The sequence below is a fragment of the Psammomys obesus genome, unplaced genomic scaffold, assembly GCF_907164565.1.
Source record: "Psammomys obesus unplaced genomic scaffold, mPsaObe1.curated_primary_1811, whole genome shotgun sequence".
Classification (NCBI taxonomy): Eukaryota; Metazoa; Chordata; class Mammalia; order Rodentia; family Muridae; genus Psammomys; species Psammomys obesus.
The window spans coordinates 6,657,456-6,679,174 of NW_026596064.1; the positions used below are offsets into that span (position 1 = coordinate 6,657,456).

Below are 21,719 nucleotides of genomic sequence, written 5' to 3' on the forward strand. Positions count from 1 at the left end.
CACTGTCCACTTTCTCTTTCTCAAGATGGTTTCACTATTTTAGAAGCTACATGTTTTCCTTACATATTTTACCACCAGCTTGTCAGTTTCTACCTGGAATTCAGCAAGGATTTTGATTGAGGTTGTATTAAATTTGTGAAGAATGTTGAAAACAACAATATAGGATGTATTAATCCATGAAGATGATAGATCTCTCCATTCATATAGAGTCTTAGTAATACATTTCATCAATTTAAAAATATTTGAGTGTATAGGTTTTTATTACATATTATCAAATTTGTCTCTAAGTGTTTTCATTTTTTTAGGATTTCAAAAAATTTTAAGGTTTTTCTAAATGTTTATTAATAAGGCGTAGAAATGCAATTAGTTGATTTTATATGCTGATCTGGATCTGATCTTTTCTTTTTATTTTATTTTTTTTGATCTGATATTTTCAAATCCATTCATTTCTACAGTTTTTTTTGTTTTTGTTTTGTTTTCTTTTTCTTAGCACTGTTTTCTTGTGTCAGTTTTCTAGTTGTCCTCTAGAATATTTCCCAGTCTTCTTACATTGCCATGTACAGTCATTTTTTTGTGTATCATTTTCTTGCAATCTTTTCAGAGCCTATAGAGATTTCAGTGATTTATTTTGTCATAAATGATTCCTGTCACTTTTCAAGAATGCATTTTTAAGATTTTGAATTTCTACTTCACTGAAATGTCTTCATTGATTCTTCCAATTTACTCCCCATGGTGTTCATTTTTAAACTCCTCAACAGACACACTTTATTATGAATTTACTTATCTAGTCTTTAAATCATCTCTGGCAATTCTGGGTTCTATTTTTACTTGTTGATATTTCTTTCAAATATCGACCTTTTATTTTAATTTTTATTCTATCTGCGGCTTTATCATAATTTGGGCCCCAATAGGTGCTATGTTGTTGGATGTAATTTTTGAGAATGTTGAGTTTTTTATTATAGTGGATAGCTAACTTGTTTACATCATAGGTCTCCTCTCCTTTCCTCTCTCTCTTCCCTCCCTTCCTTTCTTCCTTCAGGGATTATCTTGATTACATATATTAAGGCAGTTGGACATGCCCCATTTGTTAGGGCTTAGAGGACATACTCCTCAGGCACAGCCTTTGGCATTGTAAGCTAGCCACTGCTCCTTCGCTCTGAGGCTGAACCCCCGGGTGCTACCAGACCTGCATGTGCTCCTATGGTTGTTTATATCCTAGACACTGTTTATAGGACATTCTTAAGTGTAAACCCAAGTGTCCACAGTTTTGCATTTGGCCACAGACTGAAGATAACTTCATGAAGATTTCTAGAGTACATTTTCTACTCCGTTCTCATCTTTCTGCTACTTGGTCCTTGAAATTCAACCAGACCCAATAGTCTCTACCTTCATATCTCTCACTAGCTCAGAGAAACCACCATCTGCTTATGATTTTTCCTTGTGTACCAAAATCTAAAACAATTGAACAAACAAAAACCTTTGTCATCTTTTAGAAAGAAAAAAAGACATGTTGACCATGAACTTACTAGTTCTCCAACTGTGGAAAGCAAAACTCCATTATTTTAGATATTCTGGAGGAAAGTTTAGTTCAGTATCAGTTACTTCTTCAAGTACCAGTGGTGAGGTCCAGAGGACAGAGGTCATGGCCTCATCCCTGAACCTATCAGATTTGCAGGTCAATTCACATTTCTCTGTTTTGTCATCATTTAAATAAAACACTTCTTTGTTAACATTTCAGACAAATGGTCATCACCACAATTTCAAACATTATGCAGAATTTAGCACTGATTAGCCCTGGGCTCTGTGGCAGGGAACATTTGAAGGTCCAGGCAGCTGGCATATGGAGGGAGAACTCAGGACATTACAAGCCTAGCTACCACAATGCAGATGAATAACTTGGGTTGCCAAGAACAAAGAGAGCCAGGACCCAAAACAGAGCACAGGAGTAGCCTTCAGTTTCTGCATTCTTTTAACAAAGATGGTTGGCTAGGCATATGGGCTTCAGAGCCAATCTCTAACACCGAGCTGCAAAATGAATTCTGATTTGGAGAGTGACAGTCAGCAAATGATGGCATTTGACTACATTCTAATTGAGACTTTAGTGCAATCAATGAGAGCAGGAGTCCAGTGTGGTCTGATTGCATCACTCCTTTCTGTTTGGGAAGCATTTTGTCTAAGATTGCATCAATGCAAATGTGCCAAATGCCAAGCCTTGCAGTGGGAAGGACACAAAGTATAGGCTAAGGGTCCCTGTTTCCCTGTAAGGTCACTCCGGTTTATAAGATAGCCTTATAGAACATAGCCCACACACAACAGCAGCCATTTAGAGAAGCACCCTGGTGGGTTATTTATGTTAGGGTCCAATTGGTTAAGTAGTGTTAGCAAATCTTCAACAACAAGATGACTCCAGGAAACAGTCTGCAACTATGAGCCATATCATTGGTAATACAGAACAAATTTAAAAGTAAAAGAGGCAACAGAAATATGAGCTTGGCAGAGAGAAATTGATGGGGTAATCGATCTTTTGGTCATTACGCAAGGGCTCTGTTAGTATTTGGAAAAGAACGTCCCACCATTTAAAGGACCGTTATCTTGGGGCCAGCAGGCGAGCACATCTGAAAACAACATTCCACTGGTCCGTCACAGAATGACCCTGCACTACATCTCCAACACACTCGGTTCAGGTTAATTAGCTTCAAAGTCCAGGATTTATCCCTAAATTTGAGAACTTAGGTCTCAGCTCCAGACTGTGTGCCATGTTTTCATTGGGATAAAGCATCGTTTTAAAAGTCCTCCCTGCCCCCCAGCATGCGATCAGTAACCTAACTCCATGGCAACATTACACAAAGATACTTGTGCTTTGAAGGGAACCCGGACAGCGGTCCAACTCTGGAGATCATTCTCCCACACCCTGTCCCCGCACACACTCGGCACCTACAGTCTTCAAATTCTCTCAGAAGCTGTCTGTTGCCTCTTCACCATTACAGCTCCCCTGCTCTGGTCTTACTCCTCCTCACTCACCCTGTCATGTTACCTGCTCTTAAAACGCATGCACCAGTAACCATTTTTCAATTAACCAGAATGAATTATGCCCTTGTTTCTTTATTTCCCTGCATTTGATCTTCAGTCCTTCCCATCTTCTCACCATTCTATTCCCCCAAGCTTCCGGGAAATACTTGCCAAGAAAGCCATTGCCAAACCAACCAATACTAACTCCTACCTCATATCCAGTCTGTGTCTTTCTCAAAGTCACAGACGCAGTGCCACAGCCAGTACACCAAACAAATGAAGTTTCTGCCATTGATTGTAGCGCTGGCCTTCTTTTTGTTGTTGTTTTTCCGAGACAGGGTTTCTCTGTGTAGCCTTGGCTGTACTGGACTCACTTTGTAGACCAGGCTGGCCTCAAACTCACAGAGATACACCTGCCTCTGCCTCCCCGAGTGCTATGATTGATGGCATGCACCACCATGCACTTCTGGGCTTCCTTCATTATCCTATTGAGTGAAAAAGAAATAAACAGATAAAGAGTAAAATTCTGTTTCTGGAAGAGTTCAGTGGCATCCCAGGATAGGATGGACAAAAAGTGTTTCCACCCGGAAGAGAATGGAGGTCTAGTTTAGCAGGGAGTGGGCAGGCGTGGAGAACCAGTCCTGGTGACTAACTCAGTTCCATAAGTGCTGAAATAAAATCATAAAAAGAAGGATGAACATTTCTATGCACACAGCTTTGGCTAAGAGAGCTTTATTGGTTAAAGATTATACAAAGTAAACACATGTGCAAATGAACTTTGAAAATTAAAAGAAAAGACATACTCTGGCCAGAAGTTGTACCATGATCACAGCTTGTGCTTGTTTTTCCTGATAACCTTTGAGACAAGGACCTTTGAGCTAGGACAGTGACTGGAGACTTGTTAGAACAGTAGGCAGTGCTGATAGGCCTTCTCAATTGATACCTAGTTTCTAATAAATTAGGAATTTTCCACTCAACTTCTGATACTTCCATAAAGCCTATCTATGATATCCACAAATAGATAATGAAGAAACAGTCAAATCTCAGATAGTGCAAGTCAGTCTTTTAAAGTGTTTGTCATAGAACCGTGAACTTGGAAAATACTAGTACCAAATAACACTCACCATTGTGTGGAATTACCCGTTTCTACCCAATTAAAATACTAGTTTTGAAACCCTTTTTTTAAATGAAGGAAAGAAATTAGATTCCTGATACTGTTGTAAGAAAGAAGACAGAATCACAATTAATAGACACATTAAATATTTTGCTCAAGGTATCTTCTTTGACATTGGGCCTGTCTTTGGGGAGAGTTTGTGGCAGAATACTGCAAGAAATGATCAGGCACAGGATACAAAGCTCTCACTGACCTGGGACTGTGGTACATTGCTGCAGTCTCAGGACACAGGAGGCTGAGGCAGGAAGATGGTTGAGTTTGATCCATGAAGCAACACTGTCTCAATTTTTATCTCGCTGGGTATATAGCTCAGTGGTAGAGCATTTGCCTAGCATGCACAAGGCCCGATATTGAGTTGAATTTGATAATCTTCTGGAAATCTTTTCCAATGTTAAGAACATTATTATTATTATTATTATTATTATTATTATTATTATTGAATTTAGGAGCCATTCAAATAATTTAAAGCTTTTTTTTGTGAAAGGAGCTCTAAAAAACAACAAAAGAGTTAATAAGTAGGACGCGTAATCTGTTATCACATTGTTTCTGCTTGTTAGCATGTGTGAGCCAAGTTCCTAGCTTAGTGGCATGGCTGAGCCAGCCATTAAGAATATGGTGGGTAGCTGTGATCACCAAATAGAAGCTAATTGTCATTATTATTGTTATTTTGTCATTTGCTCTAGTCATACCGCCGAGGTACACAGTGGAACTCGCCTGCGGTTTTGGAGCCACGGTCTTTCTGGTGGTGGTTCTCATCGTGGTCTACCATGTTTACTGGCTGGAGATGGTCCTCTTTTACCGGGCTCATTTTGGAACAGATGAAACTATTCTTGGTAAGTAGTGAAAAATGTCTTGAATCACCATCTCCAGAAACTGTTTTTCCTTAATAGATAAACCAGTGCATTTGATAAGCTTATCTTTTATTTCAGTTCTTCCTAGGTAAAATCTTTCCAGTGTGCACTGTTTATCATTCTCGATAGACATGTAATTTAGTCTAGTTTAGCATTATCCATATACACAGTTTTTTTCAATAGTTCAAAGGGCACAAGTGAAAATAAAGATTTGATTCAGTAGTCTCACATTGTTATTTCAGCATGAAAATTATTTTTAAAAGTTACCGAGGTATTTTGCAGCATTTTGGGCATTGAAAGGACAGAAAATTCAGTGTGTTACATCGCAATCACGACGCATCTATGTTCAGACAGCTGCATTCAGATGGTCAAAAGACACGCGTGATTCTTGGTTACTGGGTAGGGCAGTGCAAGTTCACAGTCTTTTGTTTGGCTTTGCTTTGTCCTTTGTTTTGCCACAGTGTCTCATTGTATAGCCCAGGCTGACCTCAGTTCTGCACCACCACATCCAGCTGCAGGTGCCCGTGCTGTACTCAAGGGAAGACCCATGGGCCCACAGTGTCATGATCATCCAAAAGCTTTTTAAGTGGAGAAGCCTAAACCTGACTTAACTTGGACCAGAATGTACACTTTAACACTACTCCTAGGTGGCCCAAGTATAGAGATTAAAGTTATGTTTTACTTTGGCTCTCACTATTCAAAAAAATAACAATAATCTTTCCAATCAGTATTCCTGGCAGAAATTTTCTAGACAGTATGAATGAGACATTTAAATCTATAATGATAGGAAAGAAGAAATAGCCTGTTTTGTAAGAATCTAATTCAGCATGCTTTGGGAAGGAGCACATAATCTATATTTTTGAATGACTCATGGATTTTACTAAGCAAATTTACAAAAGATCAATATATTGAGCCTAAACATAACTTAATTCTAGCTCTTTTTAGGTATAATTTAGTCAGTTTCAAAGTCTTTCTCAGTTTAGAGTTCTAATGTATAAATGGGTGTTTTTCTAGGACACTGAGTAGAAATTTCCTAAAGAAATAAATTAAAAAAAAAAAAAGAAGAAATTTCCTGCCTGCTCTTAGCTACTAGCACCTGTGGTGAGCATTCCTGTTCATGTTATTCACAGGGCAGTCTTATCTGAAATGAGTGTAGAAGGCACATCAGAACATCAGATGCAATTGAAATTCCCATGGCCATTTGGCCTGAGTACTGTCACAACCTGATAGTTACAATGGAATCTGTCCCATTGTTCACAAATGAAAAAAAAAAAAACAAAGAAAGAAAGAAGAAAAAAGAAAAAAAGAAAGAAAAGAAAATGTTCAACACCCAGAAGTTAGATTTAAGAAAAAAAAAATAGCAATTTGAGAAGTTTTTCTAATGCATGTTGGCTATGTGTTCCTTTTGCTAGATGGAAAGGAGTATGATATTTATGTCTCCTATGCAAGAAATGCTGAAGAAGAGGAATTTGTGTTACTGACGCTCCGTGGAGTTTTGGAGAATGAATTTGGATACAAGCTGTGCATCTTCGACAGAGACAGCCTGCCTGGGGGAAGTAGGTATTGCAGATGAACACCAATGGTGCTACCCTGAAGGGAAAGCAGATCCTGAGCTGTGGTGCATGCATGGGTTGTATCTCAGTACTGGTGTTCAGACACTGAGCGTACAATCCCTTCAAGTTACAGAGACTTCCCAGAGACACAGCCAGCTGTAGGGTTCACGCTGTTCAGCTCAGTTTATGGCTTAAGGAAAATTCTCTTGCCATCTTTAAAAACGCCGGGTCAGAAAAGAGCCAGTCCTTAGGAAGTCTCTCTCCCTTGATGTTAGGTTTTTTTTTTGTTTGTTTTGTTTTGTTTTTTTAAATTAGGCTGACATGCATTAGTTTTCTTTTGCAAAGAGCAAGTATAGAAAATGCTACTTAACAACCACTGAGGTTTCCTCAGTTAACTGGAACTGAGGTGCAGGACAGACATCACAGAGCATTCCCCTGTTAACATGACTTGCCCTTTGCCCCTTTCTCACTTCTGTGCCAACTAAATAGTGCCCCTCAAACCTGCCTTTTCGTTGTTTGCATCCCCATTTCTATCAGTGCGTGTGTTTGAGTTTTAACTTAAAATGTGTAAGGCCAGTGCATTCTAGCAAATTTTACAACAGAAAGCTTCAACTGCTGAATATATATATATATATATATTAGAAAAAACACCTCCTCTTTTAGAGTCCAAACAGTTACAAACAAAGTCATTGTTCTTTTGGGAGTTTTGTAGCAAGCACATCAGCCACAATGTTCCATCTCCTGTAAGCCTCTCCTATTCTAAATGAGTGCACTGCCTCCCATCTGGAACATGGCAAGCTCCTTTTTTAAAAAAACATCTGTGGAAATATGTTAACATTAGCTGTTGATATGTTTTTAATGTGCAGGTAGTTGATACCTGGGATAGACGGAGTTTTCTTCTCATTTTGTGTCAGTGTATCCTTTATCTTATTTGCACACCCATTACCCAGGCTGCCTGTGCCCTAGAGAAGATTCTCCTTCAGTGTCACTGTATCATGAAATGATCACTTACCCCCTTAAAGGCAAAACTACACTCATATTAATACTTCTATTTCCCCACTTCACTCATGCATCTATTTATTTGTTCACAAAACTGATCCAAATATCATATCTACTAAGTGAAAAAGTGACTAAAAGATACGCAGGATACATCTGGATAAGACCTTCCACAGGGTGCTGACAGTCCTTTGAAGAATGCATAATTATCCTCGCCCCTCGCAGGCCCTGTTTCCTTTAGAGTCTTTCCGCTGCTCTTCCTGGGGCCGCCTTTGCCTCTGGACCTCTTTCTATGCTTATGCACGGTCAGCCTCCAGTGGAAATGCTTAGAATGAACACATACCCATTCCTGGCTTCTCCCTCAGGCTGTACATGTTAGCTTTTAATTGGCAAGTCGTCCCCTATTCCTTCTGCATGTGTGAAGATTAAGAATGGAAATGACTGCTGAGGAGAAGGTGATACAGATTTCAAAACCACCAGTGCAGTGCCTGGAGCTACCAAGCCTCTCTCCTGTGGGTGAAGGATTATGTGGTTCTCCCTGAGCATCTGTGAGGAGAGAGATTAGTCCCAAGAATTTAGTGGCAGGAATTAATCAGAGCCCTTGAATAAAATCAGGCTGCATTTCCACTTCCCACACTTTTTTTTTTTTTTTTTTTTTTTGGTGAAAGCTTTTGAAAGTCAACGCAAACACGTCAGCTAACAGTTGCTGAAAAGGGGCTTCCCAGAGACGATTTGAGGTGAAGGAGAAATATCCACTCTTTGCTCTCATTTCCACGGCAGAGGGGAGTGGGAAGCTGCTGTGGGAATGCACTGTGAGCCAGACGGCCATTTGCTTGAGTTACTGATCCACCAACATAGTGACACTGGTCAGCATCAGGAAAAGTAGACGTCAGCAGAGAGAGACTCACATTTGACATTCGCCGCTCTTGTCCTTGGTTAGCTGCAGATGAAACCTGGGAGTTTTGACTCAGTAGGTCATATTTGTTTGAGTGTTTTTCATACAAGATGGTTCTTGGGTACCTTTTAGGAGCCAGTTTGTCCAGGCCACAACACGGTTTGAAGATACTGATGTCACTACAATGCATGTGTTTCACCTGGTTCAAACTGTGCTTTTGAGGCCTGGGTAACAGCAGTCCGCAGTATATTTGCTGCTAGATGGCTCCCCCGAGCAGAGTGAGGCTCAGTGGACAGTGTGGTAAGATGAAGTTAGTAAGAGTAACTAGTCATGTTGCTGAGAACTGTGCTACAGCCATGCTTCCCAGGCCGTCGTTCCAAGTCCCCTGCCTTCCATCCTTGAGCTCTGCACATCAGGTAGTTCCCAGCCAACTCTAATCCCCATGGTGTTTTCTTTCCCAGTTGTCACAGACGAGACCCTGAGCTTCATTCAGAAAAGCAGACGACTCCTGGTTGTCCTAAGCCCCAACTACGTGCTCCAGGGAACACAAGCCCTTCTGGAGCTCAAGGCTGGCCTAGAAAACATGGCCTCCCGGGGCAACATCAGCGTCATTTTAGTACAGTACAAAGCTGTGAAGGACATGAAGGTGAAAGAGCTGAAGAGGGCTAAGACGGTGCTCACGGTCATTAAATGGAAAGGGGAGAAGTCCAAGTATCCGCAGGGCAGGTTCTGGAAGCAGCTGCAGGTGGCCATGCCAGTGAAGAAGAGCCCCAGGTGGTCTAGCAGTGACAAGCAGGGCCTATCCTACTCATCCCTGAAAAACGTATGAAAGGGAAAACGAAGGAGTGAAAAGAACAAAGAGGCTCATGGAAGGAAGAACCCCCTTCTTCCCTCCTAGGCTGGGGCTTCATAGACGGGAAAAGAGTCCTGTCAAAGCCCCCTCATAGGAAAACATCCTAGGGACTGTACGGCTGGCAGTTCTGCTTCTCAGGCAATACTAAGGGTTAGAGTAATGTCCTCAACAGTCCATCGCCAGTTCTAAAGCCATTATGATCTTTGCAAGGAAGGGTGTGTCTGATGCACCCTCCATCTCTGTTCTTCCTGATTTTTTAAATCTATTTTGTAAAAAAAAAAAAAAAAAAAAGAAAAGAAAGAAAAGTTCTCACCTTTACGGAGCTGCCTTGTGCAGTAACTTGAACCTCCCTTTAAAGATACGTTGCCTGCTGACAGAAGTATTCCCTGTTTTTCAGTAGGATTGTCCCTTCATTTTCTTTTGCCGTCAGTCATCCATTAAATGCAGAATCAGGGCGGGCTAAATCTGTCTGAGCTGAGGATAATTCACTGCTTTGCTTGTGTGTCAGTCGAATGCACCACCTCAGCGAGCCTAACGGTCACACAGCAGCCCTTCCTCATGACTGACTAAGTGGCATGTTACTTTCCTCCTACTAAACCACATTTGCCTCATCTCAGGTAATGGATATCATATTTATAAACTTGAAAAAAGTCATGGCTTGTGTCTTACTTAACCCGAGTAATTTCTCAGCTGTCTGTATAGCGAGGCCTGTGCTCTTCACCCTATCTCCCTACCCTGTTTTTATCCATCATTCCATCCGGATCTCATAGGTGGCGCCACACTTGGAGCAGTCTGAGAGGAAGCTTTTAATGGTGCTAATGGAGAGAAAAAGCCAAATGCTCTCAGGGCATTTTTCACGTGGGGAGAGAGCACAGAACAGGACGCTTGCAATTTGTCTTTTAAACCCAACTGTACTAATGTGAAGGCCGGAAAAGTGGTTAACCCTCACTCTTTCATACCTCGTCATTGTGAAAGAGGAATTGAGAGGTAGTGATTTCCCTTTTGGTATTAGTATTCTAAAAGATCAACTCCTTTCAATAATTTATTCTCCAGCACATGGAGTGCCTTATTCCAAACGAGTCACCCTGAAATTCACTGAGAGTGGAATGATTTTGTCAGTTTTAAGCAGAATATTACTATTCATCAGACTTGTAAAATTGAAAACTAGGTGAAGTGTTACATTTTGATTTAGTGAGGCCAATTTTTACATCATGTCTAACGTGTGTGTATATATGTGTGTGTGTATATACACATAGATGAAGTTAGTTCACATGAATTTCATGTGTCTATGTATATAGAAGTACCCAAAAATTACATGTATGTGTGTATATCCATCTGCCTATATATTATGTGTAATTATTTTGGGCTATACATAATCACACACATACATCTTTAAACAGCCATTGGTACAATATTAAAAGCCAGTAGAACTATTGTTTCATTTCAGAATTATGTTTATAGCGTAATGGTTTTGCATTGCTGTTATCATTACTGTTTTCATTACTGTTCTGTTTGTGAAACCCTGGCTCTCTGTGTGTAGTTTTCGAAGTTCTTGCCTTCCCTATATTAGCATGAACAACTTACTCTTCCTACAGTTGATTCAGGTTGCAGGGGAAAACTCCTGTCTGTGGACCTCCCATTGTCACTTCTCGACAGCAGACAGTCATCTGAGTTTGGTTCATTTTCCATTTTATTCCCTGCAGACACGCTTAGAATCTAAGTTATATTCATCTCAGTGCTCAGCTATGTAGACTGTTGAGTGATGAAGTAAAACAGATAATAGCTATAAATAAGTCTGAGTGTCCTATGAAAGATAACTCGTAATTTAAGGAAGGCTTTATCCAAGTTATGTTGATAATGTTAATAAGCAATTTTAAAATTATCTCTTACTATTCAGTATTCATCAGTACTGAAGTCCATAGTAAATCATTGCTCTGTGTTAGAATTATTGATTATTTTAAATTGAGAATTCCCTTCTGAATCCTTGACTTAAAACTATGATATATAGTCATTCTTGCATCTAACTTTTTAGAAGTGCTAATGCTTTTTCTTATTTCAAATAATTACCATTTCCACTCACACCCTTTAATCACAGTACCAGATGAAAGCTGGTTCCACACAAGCTTTGATTGTTCTCTATGGCATGGGCTATAGGAATGGAAGGGCCAAGCTTCTCACCACAGGCCATTCTCTCTGTACTGTGTGGTTTCTGCACTGTTGGATTCTGTATTTAAAATATATCTTGTCTCCTATGGAAAAAAAATCCTCCCATGGTTTTAAATTTACAATGAAAGGAACTCTGTGCCCAGGTTAACAAAGAACCATGTTATGCAGAGTGTCTTCTTATACAGCCACATGTGACTTATTTAAATCTCTTTTGTACTTTAGATGAGTCCCTGTGATTCTAATAAAAAAAAAAAGTACTGTCTCCTATGGGGAAACAAAAACATCACTTCATGTGTTAATTACTCATTTGTTTCCATAGGTATTAGTACTTTAAAACCATGTTTTTAATTTTATTCATAAACATTTGTATTTTCCATTTTCATTTGATTTGTATATTTACATATTTTTTACAATAAACCATTTATTTTCACCTTTGAATTTTATTTTGTGCATGTGTTTTGTGTCCTTATCTTCATGTTTGGGGGCTTGAGAAGTAAGTGTTAAAACGGTGATTATAATTATACAAAGAAATTAAATAAATTATAATAGTTAAATATTTATTGAGGAAAGGCTAAGAAAAATGAGAATTCATATCAAGGACATTTCTTGCCCAGTTGAGTAAGAACATCTTTAAATAAGATGGATAGTTTGATGCAATAGGATAGGGGTTTATGTGTATGGGTTGGGAGAGGCAGAAGCCACAGTTAATGATCATTTAAAACAAAGCAACGTATGTCTCTGGTTGCAGTTTCAAACTCTGCTAACGTACAGACAACTCTTACCAGTAACAAAAGGATGGAGCAAGGATCCATGGACCAAAGTCATAAGGAAGCAGGTTTCTACTCAGTTAACAAACAACTGTCAGGCAGGGTTGAAGGACAACAGAATTCTCTACTGTGCATATACAGAATCTCCCATTACAGGAAATAGACATTCTATTACCTTTTGTATATGGATTTTTTTTTTCATCAGATGAATGGTAACCAGTCTTGAGTTGTTTTACCCTTCAATGGTGACCCTGTCGGAGACTCAGTAATGCCATTGCATTAGTCTCATCAATCTGCGTATCACTTGCTTAATTAAATTTCTCAAGATACTTAGACACTTCCTCTATCCAATTGTGTATATCACCAACTAGATCAATTATGCAAGCAAAATTTGAAACACGGTATGAATGGCATGGTCAGCAACTAGTCTTTTTTTATTTCAGTGTTCCCTTGTAAAGAGTTTTTAAAAAATAAATTATGTGTTTATTTTCTATCCCTATGTGGGCGAGGTGGGGGAGGGACAACTATGAGTGGAGGTTGGGGACAGCTCACAGGAGTCAGTTCTCATAGTCCTCCCAGGGATCACATTCAGAATGATGGGCACCTTTACCTGCCCACCCAACTTACTGGCCGTGATTTCCGTGTTTCTATCCAAATTATAAAGTAAACTGATATATTTATTGAACTTTTCAATCAATTTTGATACTAGCTTTGGAATATGAACTTAATAAATTTATGTCAGTAATAGGATTTAAAATTTCCACGCATTTAGTTTATAATAGCTTAAGATAAGAACAATTACTGTTAAAACAAAGTTGCTCCTTTAAAACAAAATGTGAAAGAGGGACATAGCAAGAGAGGGGAGGTTCTTCTAGAAAAGTCCTAGCAAAGGAAAAAACATCAGGGTTGTAGTTTACTTGGAGATGACTATGACTTCCAGGGCTATTACAACTTTTAAAGGTGTGAGTTTCTTTAAGTATTGTAGGGTTCTGGATCAGAACCAAGACTAACCTAAAGAATCCCATTGCCGTCTAACTAGACCTCATTCTTCTGAGTCAAATGGGACATCATCTCGCTCATTCTGACTCCAGACAAACTCTAGCATTAAAAATGACCACCCTCATCTTCAAATAGGAAGTTTTAAAAATCTTGGAGGTATTTTAAATATCACAAAAGGAAACTGCTTGTTTCTAAAATATGACCCAAAGTTCTGAGCACTGGACAAGCCAGCCCCATCTGAAAAAGACATGCATTTTACTTTCATTCACGGTTATCCCATTGAAAGGAACACACTTTTCTCTAAAAGTCATTTTAATACTGTTACATATGTAACTAGTAGGATTTGATTGCGTAAGTTTTCAAAACTTGTTCAAACCTAGCCTTGCTGTGCTAAGGTCATTTGGCGTTTCTTGTGAGGCAGGTTAAGCATCGAACATGCATTTTCTAATGTACTAAAGGAAATTTCATAAAATCTGAGTAGGGGGAAATGGGACAAGGAAGTTACCAAGATACACATGTACACGCATGCACATCTGCATACACACACGTAGTCTTGAGACCTCAAAGTGTAAATTTATCTTTCAACATCAGAACCAAAAAAAAAAAAAATCTTTGAATTTTAAGTTAAGCACATTAAAATCACACATTGTAAAGAATGAGTCATGGATAAGGATCCTGGCTCCCTCATTCCCGTAGAGGTTATGATGTGCAAATTCCAGGGTCACCCTACGCTCAAGAAAGATAAATACAGCCTCAGTACTGGCTGGCATATGTTTTCAAAGTTGGTGGCACTAAGAGTCACATTGATGAAATTTCTTTTCTGCAGCCACCAAGGCCCATCTCTTAAACATTGTCTTGGGGCTTGTGGGTTGTCTAAGCCCCTGCATTTCACCGTGAGTTAAATACTGCATTACTCTGAAGAGTTTCCCTTTGGGACCTGTCCATATTCCCTCAACAAACATTAGAATCAAATACTCTGCCAGAAGTCTTAATTAATTGATTGATTCTTAACCACTATGGTGGTATTCAGCTCTCTAATTGACTTTCAGGCCACTTCTTAAACACACACACACACACACACACACACACACACCCAAGAAATTGACTTTCAGGCCACTTCTTACACACACACACACACACACACACAAGCACACACACACCCAAGAAAGAAAGACCAAAAGAAAATTGAAGCAACAACGGTGAGAGGGTGGGGAGGAAGGAGCAAGGAAAGAAGGAAATATGAGTTTCTAAGGACCAATACTGTGTCTAAAATATTACTTACTTACCTGGGCCTGACTGTAACTCAGGATGTGGGGAGGGGGTAATTCCCCAGGTACTGTGCCATCAAAGTTTCTGGAGAAATATGTTCATTGTTATTCAAAATATTATTCTAGAAGACATATATACAAGTTGAATTATTATTCACAGGAATATGATAAGGGATGAGAGTTCTTGAAATCATGTCTTTTATAGAATAAGAGGAGATACCTGAAGTCACTTAATCCAGAGGTAAGAACAAAATACAGTAGCATCACCTTAGTGCTTAGATACTTGGAACTTTTGAAGATATCTGATCTAAGACCACCAGATAAAACTTAGGGAAATGAAAATTCTTTTTATTTATTTATTATTACAATTTATTCACTTTGTATCTCGACTGTGGCCCCCTCCCTCATCTCCTCCCAATCCACCCTCCCTCCCTCTTCTCCCTTTATGCCCCTCCTCTAGTCCACTGATACCAGAGGTCCTCTCTCCCCTACTATTTAACCCTAGCCTATCAGGTCTCATCAGGATTGGCTGTATCCTCTTTCTCTGTGGCTTGGCAAGCTCCCCACCCCCAACCCAGAGGGAGGAAATGAAAATTCTAAAACGACATGATTTGCAAGCAGGGAGAAAGTCAACTGATTCTCGAAAAAAGTTTATTAATTTATATCCCCTTATTTTTATAATAGAAGAAGACATCTTCATTGAAGAACATCTTTAATGGAAGGGAGTGTTGTGTAGGGAGAGAGAATAAATTTTTTCAAGAGGCTCTTCTTTCTTTTGTTTTGTTTTGTCCTCCCCTCCCTTGAAGACAGGATTTCTTTGTGTAGCCTTGGCTATCCTGGACTCACTTTGTAGACCAGGCTGGCCTTGAACTCACAGAGATAGGTCTGCCTCTGCCTCCCACCAGTGTTGGAATCACAGGTATAAGCCACCATGCCCAGTGAGGCTCCTCTTACTCTTACAAGGAACAGATTCTTTCTGTATGTAAGGGTGGGTGAGAATACTTGACTTTTCACTGGATAGATTTATTTAGCACTGTTACCCTGTTCTCAGAAGTTTGCTCATGCCCATCCTCATGGAATGGACAGTGACCAACTTGGACATCATTACCAGATGCTATGCTGTGTTTCCATTTCCCTGTAGATACGGTGGAAGCGGTGTTTGATTTCATTCAGCGGAGCCGAAGGATGATTGTTGTCCTGAGCCCAGACTATGTGACAGAAAAGAGCATCAGCATGCTGGAGTTCAAACTGGGTGTCATGTGCCAGAACTCCATTGCCACCAAGCTCATTGTGGTAGAGTACCGTCCCCTCGAGCAGCCCCACCCAGGCATCCTGCAGCTGAAGGAGTCTGTGTCTTTTGTTAGCTGGAAGGGAGAGAAGTCCAAACATTCTGGCTCCAAGTTCTGGAAGGCCTTGCGTTTGGCTCTTCCCCTGAGAAGTCTGAGTGCCAGCTCCGGCTGGAATGAGAGCTGTTCTTCTCAGTCTGACATCAGTCTGGATCATGTTCAGAGGAGAAGTCGTTTGAAAGAGCCCCCAGAACTCCAGAGCTCAGAGAGAGTGTCTGGAGCAGAGCCAGCACCGGGCACCATATCCAAGCACAGAGGAAAGCCCTCAGCAGCCTGTCGCTGCTGTGTCACCTACTGTGAAGGAGAAAGTCACCTCAGGAGCAAGAGCCGGGCAGAGATGCACACCCAACCCCAATGGGAAACACACCTCTGTAAGCCTGTTCTCCAAGAGTCCGAAAGTCAGTGGATACCAAACCGCACCAGACCTGAACCCACTCCCCAGATCTCAGCTCTTGCACTGCACCATTTTACAGATCTATCCAATAACAACGACTTTTATATCCTATAATCACTATGTGGAGGGCGGTGGCTGCTATTTCTACCAACTCTCTTTGGGTCACAAACCTTTGGGAATAACTGACATTTTTTTAATCATCTAATAGACTATCACATTTGTGTCCCCTTTATTGATTTTTTAAAAACTATTTATTTCTAGGAGACAAAAGACCTGAAGCACCCGTATCCAGTTATTGCCTCTAACGGCCTTGGAAGAGCACACTCTTCTCGGGCCCTAGAAGGTCAGTATGTAAGTAAGTGAAGTGTTCTTGGGCTTTGACACTCACAGGATATTTGTACCCAAGGGACCAGGGCTTTGACACTCACAGATGTTTTTACTCAAGGGACCCTGCAGGGCTTTGACACTCATAGAGTGTTTCCTCCCCAAGGGACCAGGGCTTTGACACAGGGTGTGTGTATGGAAGGGATAAGGAATTTGACACTCAAAGTGTGTGAGTACTCAAGGGAATGACTTGAAAAGGAATGGGTTCTGGTGGACACTGTAGGACAGAGCTCAGCAGCAAACCTACAGCACACTTGGCCTCCAAGAAACAAATCTTCCCGTTAGAAATTCATGCTTCTCATAGCCTCCCTGTAAATAGTGTGCTCTAAACTTCTTAATGTTGTCAGTCTCAATAAAGGTATTTTTATGCCATGTCTTTTGTACTAACAGATTTTTAATGTCCTCTCCTCATTTTACATTTTCTGCCATTGATACTCAAATCTAAAGGACATTCCATTTTGGGAAACTGAAATTTAGATTAGATAGGAAAGGTGTGGAGTCATTTTTGTTTTTGTTTTGTTTTATTTCTGACATGTATTGGAAATCTAAGAAAGTACTAAAGACAGTGATTTGACATTTAAAGAGAACTGGAGCTTATGTAAGGATTATTTTTTGTTCAAATGATAGTAAAAACACTCAGTATTGGCAAGGAACTGTAGGTAAAAGTTGGTGCCTACCGTCTTTGTTCAGAATTCTGAAAATGGATGTTGAGTTCAAGTTTCTCCAAGGGTCAGAGAAAAAGAAAAAAAGGCCCACTAACTTCTTCCAACTCCAACATGAATAGAGTGCAGGTTCAGACAAGTAGGGCTTTTCTGCAAACAGTCACATGACAATTAAAGCTACATGACACTTTGCTTTTAAGTCATGGACCTTTTCTGGAGCCCTTGAGCTTACAGATCACTGAAGAGCACATAAGTGCTTACTTGGCTCTGTTTGCTACTGAACCAGCCGTTGCATGTATGACTGTCCAGTTTCTTTTGTGAGGTATAAAAATATTAATATTTGAATATATTTTCAATTATATCTTAGCTTAAATTTATAAAAAAAATAAAGTCAAAGAATCAAGACAAACAAAACAAAACACCCCCCCTCCAAAAAAAAAAAACCTCTCATGCGTGAGATATATTCATCCCAAGAGTCACTATTATGTAATCTCAGGGCAAAAGTATTTAGCCAAAGAATATATGCTGAAATAGGGGCTCAAGTGCCACGGGAACCTCTGGCCTCGGATAATGCAAGTTGTCTGTGAGAACATATGAGAAATGTGTATTCCCTCTCTGGGCCGAAAACATCTGGCTTTCATAATAGGGCTGATCTGGGTGGATTCTCCAGCCCAGGAGACAGCTGAGAACCAGTGTCTCTTCTTTCAGCTCTCTCTGTTTCTTGTTTACCGTAAGAGTTACAAGCACAAACTCTGGGCTGTTTCTGAACAGAAGCAGATGTAAAACAGTAGTGGGCCACATTAGATGGGAAGTGTCACCTTCAGTACAGCAACCTTCTACTGCTACTGAACTTGTTCCACGGCCAGCCTCTCAATCAAACACAGAGGCAGTGGTAGAGAGATAAAACACGATTGAAAATTCTTCATTTTATCTGTTGAAATAGACACCTCCCTCAGCTAAACGTTATGCATGATGTACTAGGTACCCAGATGTGATAGTCAGCAGAAATGACTCAACACAACACAAAGTTCTCATTTCCTTGTTGCATCACTTTTTGAAGAGATGTTCAAAGGCCTCAACTTAGCCTTCAGAAAATAGATAGCATACATGGCTTCAAAGAGAGAAGGCTCCTATCCAAATTAGTCTTATTTCTTATTAACAGACAAACTATTAACAGACAAATTGTAAAATATCATTGGAAAATTTGAGAGATTAGTTGTTTTAATTTATATTTATTTTATTCATTTTGTATCCCAGCTGTATCCCCCTCCCTCATTCCCTCCCAATACCACCTTCCCTCCCTCATCTCCTCCCATGCACTTCTTCAAGTCCACTGATAGTGGAGGTCCTACTCCCCATCCATCTGACCCTTGTCTATCTGGTCTCATCAGGACCAGCTGCATTGTCTTCATCTGTGGCCTGGTAAGGCTGCTCCAACCTCAGGGGACAGTGATCAAAGAGCCAGCCACTGAGTTCATGGAAGACAGTCCTTGTTTCCATTATTAGGGAACCCACTTGGACACTGAACTGCCATGGGTTACATCTGTGCAGGGGTTCTAGGTTATCTCAATTAATGGTCCTTGGTTGGAATATCAGTTTCAGCAAAGACCCCTGTCTTCAAATTTTTGGGTTCTGTTGCTCTCCTTGTGGAGCTCCTGTCCTCTCCAGTCTTACTATTTCCCACTTCTTTCATAAGAGTCCCTGCACTCTGCCCAGAGTTTGTTTGTGAACCTCAGCATATGCTTTGATACACTGCTGAGTAGAGTTTTTCAGAGGCCCTGTGTGGTAGGCTCCTGTCCTGTTCCCTGTTTTCTTCGTCTTCTGATGTAGAGATTATTTTATGCATTATTATTTAAATATTTTTAAAAGCACTCTTTAAAATTTTCATATATGATGCTAGAGAGATAGATCACTGGTTAAGAGCCCTCACTGTTCTTGCAGAGGACCCAGGCTTGGCTCACAACACTTAGGTTGTGTGTCACAACTTAGATTCTAAACCCTCGGCAGAGTGCAGGGAATCATATGAAAGAAGGGAAGTTAGTATGATATCGAAAGGATAGGAGCTCTACAAGGACCAAATATATCTGAGCACAGGGTCTTTTCTGAGACTGACACTCAACCAAGGACCATCTATGGATATAACCTAGAACTTCTGCTCGGATGTGGCCTGTGGTAGCTCAGTAACCAAGTAGTTTTCCAAAGTAAGGGGAACACGGACTATTTCTAACAGGATCTCAAGGGCAGGCTGTTTGACACCCCCCCCCCCCAGGGGAGGAGCAGTCTGTTAGGCCACAGAGGAGGACTTTGCAGCCAGCCCTGAAGATACCTGATAAAACAGGGTCAGATGAAAGGGGAGGAGGTCCTCCCCTATCAGGGGACTTGGAAAGGGGCAGGGAGGAGACCAGGGAGGGAGTGTGGGGTTGGGGAGGGAATGAGGGAGCGGGATACAGCTGGGACACAGAGTTAACAAAATATAACTAAAAAGAAAAATAAAATTAAAAAAAAAAAGAATCCATTACTCTCTACTTCTGAGGACTCCAACACACATGAGATGCATATACATATACTTAGTACACACACATACAAAATTAAAAAAAACTATTTAAAAGAATAAGTAAATAAATAAGAGGAACATTTCATGTATTATGATCATATCCACCACTGGCATCACTAGTTCTCCCTTGATCTTGACAAGTCTCCCTCCCAACTTCAAGTCTTAAGAAAACATCAATTCTGGCTAGCAGTATGTCTATGAATGTAGGGTCATCCACTGGAGCAGAGACTAGTACTGGTACCATGGCCACAAAGAAGGATGGTTCTCTCCAAACCCTGGGTACTCACCAGCTCCTCTGCTATTCATGCTAGAATTTGGTTGGCTTTTGCAGGTAACCACAACTGCTATGAGTTTGTGAGTGTAACAGATGTGTCATATCTAAAACAAAGCAGTTCACACCAATCCTTCCCAGGATTTTTTTTTTCTGCCTCCTCTTCCACAGTGTTTCCTAAGCCTTGGCAAGGGGATGAATAAGGTACCTTCTTCAGAACTGACCACTCATAATCACTTATTCTCATTTCTTTGGCTAGTTATGAGTATCTGCATTGACTCCATCCCACCGTAAAGGGGAGTTTTTCTGACCAATGCTGAAAGCAGCACAGGCCCATTGTTATAAAAATAAATATTTACTTTGTTTGGCATCATGACCACCTAAGAACATAACAATAGCAAGTTCCGCTTAGGACCTATGCATCTCACCACCATGGGATTTGACCAGATTTTACATACCAGAAATGTATTAAATACCAGGCATGTAATACACCTCAAATCCAATCAGAAAGTAGTAGACTGCCCCATAAGAATCCATGCTACTAATGTCCCAGTGAGTATATCTTTCCTGAGAGGTGGGTGTTGTATTATGCAGGGTTCAGTGCTGAATAAGACAATTGATATCTTTTCTCTCTAGCAGCCTGTAATAGCACCTTCTGCCCCTATGAAAGCTAAGCAGCAGGGAGAGGTTTCCTGGTAGGTATGGGATTTCTTTCTCTAGGTCCTGTATACAAAGTATTTAGACTTATCTTCTTAAGAGCTAAAAATAAAACAAAGAACTAAAGAAAGAGGTATGGATATAAAACACAAGTTCTCTTAAACTGCTGTGTAATTTTGATACTCTCAGAATTAAATTTTGGTATTGATTTTCTTGGAAGAAGTTAAGTTAGGGTTGGCAACCTAAAGCCATATTTGGGGGCATTTGGCTATAGAAGAGTTTCTAAGATAATGACTTACACATTCAACATCTGAAGAAAGATATAGAAATTAATGAAATTAATCCTTGACCCATCAGGCCACAATCAAGTGATATCCAGTGTCATATATTTCAACGATGAAAATAATAAGAAAAATTTCTCACAGGCCATGGTTACCTATCATTGAAATGCCATAATTATTGCTCAAATAGACATACCATTACTTAAGAAATATCAACTATTTAGGACTATGAATTTAAAGCAAATCCAGTTTTCCTTCTCTTTTCTCTTGGACTATGATCTCTCTGAGCCTTGATATCCTGCTATTTAAAATGGAATTACTATTATTAATCTCACTGGATGTTTTGAGCATTAAATAAAATGCCACAAAGTCAATACATAGGCAACACCACTTTTTCATCTTTGTAAAATATCCTCATTCAACACAGAACAGGAAACTATTATCCAGGGTAAGTGGCTTTCCCAATGGTGCTAAGTCAGTTAGTAATACACTTGGGCCTTGAATGTAGCTTATAACATACTTTCCAACGCCAACTCTGGAACTAACCCTGGTAGATTCATGCAAAAGAAATTTTATTTCAAGCCTCCCAAGTGGAACTATTTAATCACAACCATGCATATCACAAGTTAAAATCAAGCG

The 21,719-nt window shown here is 40.1% G+C and overlaps 1 protein-coding gene across 3 annotated transcripts in view; it reads left to right on the forward strand.

Moving 5' to 3' along the window:
• The window catches only part of Il1rap (interleukin 1 receptor accessory protein), a 130,754-nt gene extending 113,733 nt beyond the window's left edge, over window positions 1-17,021 (forward strand). Inside the window, exons 9-12 of one of the 3 annotated variants that reach the window (XM_055625037.1) lie at window positions 4,867-5,016; window positions 6,447-6,590; window positions 15,673-16,248; window positions 16,533-17,021. In XM_055625037.1, coding sequence (XP_055481012.1) covers window positions 4,867-5,016; window positions 6,447-6,590; window positions 15,673-16,248; window positions 16,533-16,534 — 872 coding nt within the window. In that variant the 3' untranslated portion in view covers window positions 16,535-17,021. Of the gene's footprint in view, window positions 1-4,866; window positions 5,017-6,446; window positions 6,591-8,939; window positions 11,941-15,672 lie in introns of those variants that run through there. The other 2 variants (XM_055625036.1, XM_055625038.1) reach the window with 2 other exon arrangements.
• Window positions 17,022-21,719: the final 4,698 nt, after the last annotated feature.